General features: G+C 32.7%; 1 protein-coding gene across 1 annotated transcript; it reads left to right on the forward strand.

Annotated features, from left to right (window-relative positions):
- Positions 1 to 948: 948 nt before the first annotated feature.
- LOC123228857 (branched-chain amino acid aminotransferase 2, chloroplastic-like) lies at positions 949 to 8,381 on the forward strand. The gene is made up of 10 exons (XM_044654344.1): positions 949 to 1,172; positions 1,260 to 1,348; positions 1,550 to 1,727; positions 2,902 to 3,078; positions 3,184 to 3,315; positions 4,292 to 4,390; positions 4,848 to 4,964; positions 6,798 to 6,893; positions 7,600 to 7,712; positions 8,041 to 8,381. Exons 1-10 carry the CDS (start codon positions 1,038 to 1,040, stop codon positions 8,159 to 8,161), a joined length of 1,257 nt encoding a protein of 418 aa, XP_044510279.1. The 5' UTR covers positions 949 to 1,037; the 3' UTR covers positions 8,162 to 8,381.
- Positions 8,382 to 9,582: the final 1,201 nt, after the last annotated feature.

A 9,582-nucleotide genomic window follows, 5' to 3' on the forward strand; every position in this document is an offset into this window, starting at 1 on the left:
TATTGTAACTGTTATTTACATTTTTTAAGAATATTTTAAAAACAAAATTAACATATGATTAGACACATCAATTGCGCTGACCAAATGGAGGCTTGCCCGAAGCACAAGAAAAAGCTCGAGCATGATAAAACTCAGTCCAACATTGTAGAGTGTCAAGCCAAGCCCATGGGCTTATTGAGTGAGGCTTAGGGTTTTAATAGTAGACTCATGGGTTGACTCAACCCGGCCTAATATTGTTTATAAAATAAAATTTTTATTTTTTTTTCCTGCTTCTGCCTGGCAGATTGGCCCTGCTTAATTTTTTTAGATAAATTTATTCTAGTTTCCTTCATTTTCACTTTTATTTACAAAAATATCTAAATTCATAAATAATAATTATTTATATTTATATTTTATCATTACAAAATATTTGAATTCGTAAATAATAATTTTTTATCTTTGAAGAATTCAGAGATTTAGATATATAAAATGAGTAGATAAATGTTATATAGTAGATATATTTTATTTATGTTTTATAATTTATACAGTATGTAAATTAATTTATTTGTACTATGTTATCAATTTATAATATTTTTCATCATGTAATCACGGTATTCCTCCGTCATAAGTGAGAGATTATAAATAAAATATTCGGGGTACTATCCTTGGTTTTAATAATTGAAAAATAATTTGTGCTTAAAAATTTTAATTAAATTTTTTTTTAAATATTCCAGCCCAATTAAAGTTTGGCCAGACTTAATTAAGGTACGTTATTATATGGGCCGGGCCTTGGATCTTTATGGTTCAATGGGTCGGCCCAATCCAAAAGCCTATTAATATTTGGGTTTTAGGCTCGGCTCATCAACCCAATGGGCGAGCCAGAGACATCTCTACACATGATAGAAGAACGATGTGGAGGGAAGCATTTTAGGTTAGGTTAACATGGGAGTCAGTCAATTTTTGTCAAATAAATAGGGGATTATTTAAACCCCTATTCAGCAGCCTCCACTGACCAAAAAACAACGCCAGAACACGGAAAAAGAAGAGACAGAGAGAAAATGGAGAGCAGCGCAGCGCTGACAGGCCTTCGCTCAACCGATTACCTTTCAACTCGTACTTTCAATCTCTTTCGTCCTCCTTCCTTTTCCGCTTCTCACAGGCAACAACATTTCCTTCCTCCTCCTTCTCTCAAGGTAACCGATTCACTTATTTTCATTTTAATTGCTTACCTTTTTTTGTTTAACACTTTAATTTTCCTTTAATTTTCTCTTTCTCTGCAGCTTGAAAAGCCGATTTCTTTCTCTTCTTGCAATGTTACTCAGCCTCCTTCTCCTCTCAGTTGTTATGCTGTTTTGTCTGATACTTACAGGTTTGTTCTCGTTTTGTTTTGAATTGTATATTGTGGAGGTTTCGCTTGCAATTCTTGAAATGAATTATCAATGATGGATTAGATATGTTTCTAAGTAAAATTATTTTGATTTTTTTAATTATAAGGATCGTGGTGACTGGATTATTTTTGTTTATTATTATTTTTATTTTTTTGTTGTGTGTATATTGGTTTGATGTATAGCGACCAAAAGGCTGAATTAGCAGACATAGACTGGGACAACCTTGGATTCTCGTTTCTTCCTACAGATTATATGTATGTGATGAAATGTTCGCGGGATGGAAACTTTTCTAGAGGTGAATTACAGCGTTTTGGTAATATTGAGTTGAACCCCTCAGCTGGTGTTTTGAATTATGGTCAGGTTAGCTTCTTAAACTTTGCGATGCTGAATTTTTCATCCAAATTATATCATATTTGATATTGAGTTGTTCATGTAGTATGTTTGCATCAACTAAAACTTTACAGGATAGGAAACAGAATCAAAATGATATCTCAATGGCACATTTGATTTGATTGTTGGAGAATTACATTTTTTAAAGGAAGAAAATTCAAGGGAGCTACCTTATCTAGGGTATTAGTTTCCTTGCATATTGTTGTAGACAATATTTGAAATGGTTTTTTTTTTTTTTTGGATAAATTTCTTTATATAAGAGGTTTTCTTCAATGATAGTGTTATGAGGATCTGTTTCATTTTTTTGGGAAAACTTTGTTTTCAGAAGATATAAAGTACAAGATTCCCCACCTCAATTAGGCAAACTCTTATCTATTTATTTATTGTTGCTGTTTAAAAGTTTAAAAAAAAAAAATTTGGATGTCCACAAAATCTTGACTAAAGTATGGCTGGATTTTGGTTTTCCAATTTTTTCAGAACTTTCACTTGGACTTTTGGCATTTATTAGAAACATCCTTGAAATTCATTTAAGAATTCGCCTTGAGTTCCCTTGAGTTTGTCAAAAGCATCACTATAATAAATATTATAAGCTAAAACAATGAACCAGTCAGGTCGAAATGATTTTAGCTAAACCTCATTTTCCTGGAAATTTTCATGGTATTTTATATCTGGTAGTCAGAGAGGAGTAGTAGGTAGTACAAAAATGAATATCAGATAAGACATTACGGCATTCAAGAATATATATTCTCAACAATTGCAAATTCAAAACTAATAGTAAATAGCACATAAGGCAAAGATATTACCTGAGTCAGTTGCGGTGCTCACTTCATTAAATGACTAGCTGTTGAAATATTGAATGATAACATAGTTCTAATATGATTACATAGGGGTAAGCACCAACTAGTGTGGTTGATAGGACCACTTAATGGTGGAATCAAATCTCTCTCAAACTGTGATTTTTTATTATTATTATTATTTTGGAGGAAGGGGAAGGAGTTGGTGATTTGAGGATTTTGGGGGCTAAAAGAAATAAGTGAAGACATAATTAAGGAAGTTGTGATAATTTTTCAATTAAAGTATTTATGCATTTGCGTTGCTTTAATGATTATTTATCTTTTTCCTTCTTTTGCTTATTTGCTACTAGGGATTATTTGAAGGTCTGAAAGCCTACAGGAAAGAAGATGGTAGTATACTCTTGTTCCGTCCTGAGGAAAATGCACAGCGGATGAGGATGGGTGCAGAACGGATGTGCATGCCATCACCATCAATTGAGCAGTTTGTGGAAGCTGTCAAGGATACTGTTTTGGCAAACAAACGTTGGGTATAAATTTTTTTTAATTTTGCGCTATGAGTTTTTGAATTTTGTTGGTGACTTGAGTTGTTAGTAACTGCTTCTGAATCTTCTGTTGCGAATATGTTATATCAGATTCCTCCTCCTGGTAAAGGTTCTTTATATATCAGGCCTTTGCTAATGGGAAGTGGTGCTGTTCTTGGTCTTGCACCTGCTCCTGAGTATACTTTTCTGATCTACGTATCACCTGTTGGGAATTACTTTAAGGTTTGTAACTTTTTTATGCATACAAATTACAACTTAGTTTGCAACCTAATTTTGGTGTCTTTACCTTGTTCTCTGTCCCTTCTCTGATATCTGCTTTCTATAATAGATTGTACCCTCACGCACATGCACACTCTCGCGCAAACTTGCACATATACAAACAAAAAATGCTTGCTTTGTTATCATGTGGAGAGGTGTTGTTACAATCAATCATGGTGTGCTTATAAATTATATCTAGATGCCATTTTCTGAATTTCATGCTCAATTTCATTTGAAGTGATGATGCAGTCTTCTGTGTTCTCTTCAATTTTAATATTATAAATATTGTTGAATTCAAAATTTCAGCTTAAAAAATATTAGGAAGTTCTGTTAGCTTTTCATAATTAGAAATTATATGACGCTAGAGTATAAAAAAATATTCCTCTTCCGGAGATGGAATACTTGACATTATCCTGAATTTAATTACTTGCTCTCTATGACCATTGTTTCTTAGGCTTCAATGGTAATTTAGTAATAATACAATTATGGTGGTGCTGACATGGTAAATGAATGACAATGCATATGGAAAGCAATGTTTGTTGTGTGTGTGTGTTTATTTGTTGGTTTTATATATCTCTCTTTTTGTTTTTGGATAGAAAAAGTGGAAATGTATATTGATGAAAAAAAAAAGCCTTAGAAAGTGGATCAGAAATCCAATTCTTCTCAAGTAACCTATTTAAAAAATAATGAGCCTGTGCATAAAGAAAATCAAAATAAGAGAGACATTATGGCATAGACAAGTTCTAAAAACCTGTATCTTACTAGGCCTGACTAATTAAGATTTTGGTTATTTATCATTTGTAATTTTTCTAACTGATTAGATGTTTTGTCTACACTATCTTTACACTATGGAATCTTTTTGGTTTTCATTTCTTATGGATTGCCATGGCACATCCCTTACCACAATTATTAATTATGGTGTTTATTTTTGCAATGCTAGGAAGGCATAGCACCAATACATTTGATTGTTGAGCATGAATTACATCGTGCAACTCCTGGGGGTACTGGAGGCGTAAAAGTTATAGGAAATTATGCTGCGGTGAGCCAGCCTTTTAATAGCTATGAAAGTTTCAAAATTCTTTTTTTTGAAATTGTTATATTCGTAATTTGGTTTGTTTCATAAAACAACTTTTCATTTGTTTGAACCCTAAAATTTTTTGTTCTTCTTTCTTACTTATTGCTGGGTTTTGCCTACTGATACGTTGATTGAATCTATGTTATCTGAATTCTTATGTTCTTTTGAATATTTTTCCTTGTATATTTCATGTAATGTGCCTACACAGTTAGATATAACTCCTTTCCTGTCATTGTTGTATGGAATTTGTATTTTGTGGTAAATCAGGGAAGGCCTGAGCACATTATTGTAAATGTGGAAGACACATTGATAATAGCATGATTATCCTTTTGGCAATGAAGATGGCTTAAAATGTTTAACATCTGAATCAATAAATTCGTCATTTCTAATAAATCTCCATGATTCAAAATATCATTTATAGGTTCTTAAGGCTCAATCTGCTGCTAAGGCCAAAGGCTATTCCGATGTTCTTTACCTAGATTGTGTTCACAAGCGATACTTGGAGGAGGTTTCCTCATGCAACATTTTTGTTGTGAAGGTATTACTTATTTTTAGTATAATTTTCTTTTGTTTCCATAATTTCACTTGTGACTCAAGTGTTGACGAAAGATTAATAATTGTTTAATATGCATTCCTTAATTGAAGAAATATGCATGCATCTTATTCTTTTTGTGACGATGTCATTCCACAAATTTCATAGAGACAAATGCAAGCAGTTATTAATGCTTATGAACATCAATTGTTACATATCTTTGCTGTTATTTTTTACCCTTAATGGGGCCCTCGAATGCTTTTTCAAGGGAAATTCGTATCAAAGGACCCTGAACCATGGCTTGAATTGCATTCTGCCATCTAAACAGGTTTGGTGTCAGCAGCTAGGCTTGTATAACCACTGCTTATTGTGCTTCATTAAAGTGGGGTACTGTACTCTAGCTGTTGGAGACAAGGGTCTGTTCGAGACATCAGTCTGTTTGGCTGAAGTGAGGGTTTATTTAGGTTAAACGTGCATCCTTTCTACCTTGAAGGTGTTTGCCTTCAGGAGGACAGGCTTGGTCAGTCTGCCATGTGATCCTTCATCTTAAGTATTATTTTGCTGAGTACTTATACAGTGGGTTGTTTGAATGAAAAAAATACTTGGATTTCCTTCAGAAGGTTTTATCCTTCTCTCTACCTGGATTTTTTTTTTCAGTTCTCAACATAATTCCTTGATGTTACTAAGTTGTGTCCTTCGGGGCTTTTAGGCCACCTGCACTGTTGAATGTCATTGTTAAAAGGCTCATTTTGCTATATTCTGGGATCAATATAAGGGCAAGTAATGCCACACATCTCAAGAGATGTCCCCTAAATATCATCACTAGTGTCATCTGATGTGTAAACCTATGTAGTGTTGGCATTTAATTTACAAAATCGGCACCTCATTTACATGTCAACACCACATAGGATTACACATCACTTGGGGTGAAAATTTTGGGCTATCTCCTGGGATAGTGTAGTAATTCAATAAGGGCGTTTCACTTTCTTGTGATCACACCAAGCTCATTCCATGCTGTGAGATAATGGTAAAAGGAAGAAAACATTGAATTTTTTTGGGATTTATTAATCTTAAATGAGTGTATATACGGGCTTTCATGCTGCTGCAGTGCATACATAAATGCTCATGTTTGATTTCAAATGGTCTGGAAACGTGTATTTTTTTTAAAGACCTAGAAAAATCTTGTATTAGATTAAAATGTTGTAATATTTTTTGTTGTTTTTCTCATAAGTATGCATTTTAAAATAACTTTTTTTAATGAACATTCTGTTAGATTATTGAGTCACTACCTACTATCCTGAGAACCACTCAGAATTTAGTTCTCAAAAGACTGACAATCTTTTGAAAGGAATCTAAATTACTAAATTTAGTGGTCAAGCTTAAAGACACCTCTCTACTCTATTTTTCAGTATTGACATATATTTCCCATTTGTCCGATTTAAGGGTATGATGACTTTTGTTTTCCTTGTAATTGTTCCTTTTTTGTCTCACCTATACTATCTGCAGCTTAATTTATTTGAATTGATTTACTTGTTGGGTTATGTTCTTAGTATGTTATTAGGAAGTAGTTCCTTTATTATGATTTGATGTTTTTCGTAAGTTGGATGTGCAATCAATTGGAAAGGAATAAAGAAAAATTGTATTTAAGTAGCATGGAAGCTTTCAAATATCTCTATTTCCATTGTTAGAGAATGTGGTTTACTTTCTGCTAAGATATCATGTATTCTCTATATGTATGTTATCAAGTCAGTACAAGTTTTTTACATAATTTTTTATTTTTTAATATGAAATTTAGAGGCAGTTAGAGCTGAGACATTCTTACGTATGTAATGATGCTAGGATAAAACTATCTCCACCCCTGCAATCAAGGGGACCATCTTACCGGGCATTACAAGAAAGAGTATAATTGATGTTGCTCGTAGCCAAGGTTTCCAGGTAATGATTATGTTGCTTTGCAGATTGTTTTCTGTTTTTTTCCCTTTGAGTGTGACATCATGATATATGGAAAAATAAAGATTCTATCCTTTTGAGAATAGTGTTTAATTGATTGAGAACAAACTTTTTTGGATGCTGGTTTCATGGATGGAAACTATACAGACCTAACAGTCCAGTTGGTATTATTGTGGTACATGCAAAGACAAATAAGAACTACAGCATATGGGATATCTATAATATTTCGAAAGCTTGATTTGAGGCTTACAGAAGATCCCAAAACTTCTGAACTCACAGTTTAGGATACTATTTTTAGTATTGAAAAATTTTCCACTGCTTATTCAATAGGCAGCATGGCACGACCCCAACTTAGAATTTCAGCTTACAAATCTAAACATGAATGAAATAACCTTTTAAATTCTTACATTTTACACACTTTACAAGTCTTCTTAATATTATTGCTATGTGTGGAATTTCCTTTTTTCCTTCATTTGATTATTCTTCTCTCTTTTCCCCCTACACTGTTCTCCATGAAAGAGTTTGGATATTCTTAAATTCTCTGTTTGTCTCTAGTTCAACTGACTTCCTGTATATCAGTGATACTTTAATTCTGGACGGCTGCATCAGCAGCAAAGCATTTTGTTGGCAAAAGCTGAAGTAGTAAGTCTTTGAATTGATTCAGTTTCTCAATGGCCATCTAAATTTGCAGGTTGAAGAACGCCTTGTGACAGTTGATGAATTGCTTGATGCTGATGAAGTATTTTGCACAGGAACAGCTGTGGTTGTATCACCTGTGGGTAGCATTACTTATCGTGGTAAAAGGTACAAAACTCTTGGCTATCTAGTGAATGTATCAAAAGCCGTGTCTTCATGTTATAATTTATTTAATTACTGGTTTCACTATATATTATTAAATTGAGGAACCGATGCACCAAATGAAATGTATTAATCAACAGTTCTGATATATGAGGTTTGCTAATAACAGCAGCCGGCGAGGTTCAAAATTTTAGTTCCTCGAAGAGTGCATATAATATAATTAATTAAAGCACACCTTAAACTGCCTCTGGCAAGTGCTCAGTTGGGGGTGTCCATAGCTGGGTCTATAGTAGTGAAATAATAACTCATCACATAAAATCTCATGTTGTTGCAGGGTGGCGTATGGAGAGGGAGGCGGTTTCGGTGCTATCTCCCAACAGCTATATTCCGTGCTTACCCAACTACAGATGGGTCTTATAGAAGACAAGATGAGTTGGACCTGCCAGCTGAACTAGTCACACTTGGTACAAATTCTAGTTTGCATTTTGAATTTCGGTATTGCAGTTGAAAGAATCTCTTTAAGTATTCAGTGGTGATTAGAAGTTTCTTTAGATTGCTTTCTTGATAAGTGATGCCTAGATACGTATATATTACCAAAAAATCATGCTTGATGTCGCCCTGTTTCCTCAAAATTATAGTTATTTGTATAAATAACTTCTATTGCACATTTTTTCATGTTCATCTCATATGTGATTAAGATCCAACCGCCATAAAAAATAGGACAAGTCTAAAAGGTACAAGCTTGGGGGCATTTGTAAATTGATCATCAAGTGCATGTTAATATTTTCTGTTACGGGCATGTATTTTATAATCAATAAAACTGTATACATTTAAAATGAATGTCGAATTTGATTTTATAATCAATACAACTACATATATTTAAAATGAATATCAAATTGAATATTAATGATTATATATTTAATATAATTTATTTTTTTATTCTTAATTTATAATTATTAAATCATATGATTGGGTGTATAATTTATTATTGTAGACTAAATTTATGGAGGATAAAGCTAAGGATGTACTGAACTAATGTGTTGTCTTTATGAAAATGATATTATATAAGCCAAACAACTTGTTCTCACCCAAAGTTTGTTAAACCCTTAAACTGATATCTGTTAAATATTGAATACTCAAATGTTTATTTATCATTTAAATCTGTTAATTTAATTAAAAATTATTATTACACCCTTGTTCTTGGGTTTTACATTGTTCAAAGTTTTATCTTACAATTGCCCACAAAGTTTAGAAACATTACACTTGCACTTTTGTCTTCCATTATTTTCACAAACAAATGGTGACTTCTGTCCTCATCTTCGGCCAGCGAAGAACTCCAAGGAACTTTGGCATCTACTTCCTTTATCTATGGTTGACGAAGAAACTCTTAATTGACAAGAAAATAAACGGTGCTATGAGCAATCGAAATGACAAAGAAAACCCAGGAATTATGATGTTCCTTTACGCAAAAACAAGCATCAAGGAAGGGACGAGTGTGTATTAAAAGGAACGAAGAAGGGACAACCATTTTGGAAGATGAATTGACTCATCTTTTTGTCGATTCCAAACAAGATCGATAAACACAAAATCTTTTTCGTCTAGACGAATTGATATCGGAGACAAGTGTCAAAAGTAGCATTAGAGAGAGAGAATGAAGGGAGAGAGAATGCCGAACTGAAAAATTGAAACTCTATAAGAAAAAATATAACTGAAAATTTAATCTTGTGGAAAAATTATTAATTTTGCAAATTAGGAAAAAATAAAATAAATTTTTATATTTTTTAATATTATTAGTTAAATAATGATTTTACCTTTATAATTAACTGGTTCTGTTATTTTTAATAGTTGATAGATGAATATTTGAATTTTTAAAATG

This window comes from Mangifera indica, chromosome 1, assembly GCF_011075055.1.
Source record: "Mangifera indica cultivar Alphonso chromosome 1, CATAS_Mindica_2.1, whole genome shotgun sequence".
Taxonomy (NCBI): domain Eukaryota; kingdom Viridiplantae; phylum Streptophyta; class Magnoliopsida; order Sapindales; family Anacardiaceae; genus Mangifera; species Mangifera indica.

Excerpts from the sequence above, each read along its gene's own strand:
- LOC123228857 (XM_044654344.1), top strand. The coding sequence starts at position 1,038 with ATGGAGAGCAGCGCAGCGCTGACAGGCCTTCGCTCAACCGATTACCTT. Across the intron at positions 3,079-3,183 it reads TTTTGGCAAACAAACGTTGG|ATTCCTCCTCCTGGTAAAGG; the intron begins GTATAAATTTTT and ends ATGTTATATCAG. Across the intron at positions 4,965-6,797 it reads GCAACATTTTTGTTGTGAAG|GATAAAACTATCTCCACCCC; the intron begins GTATTACTTATT and ends TAATGATGCTAG.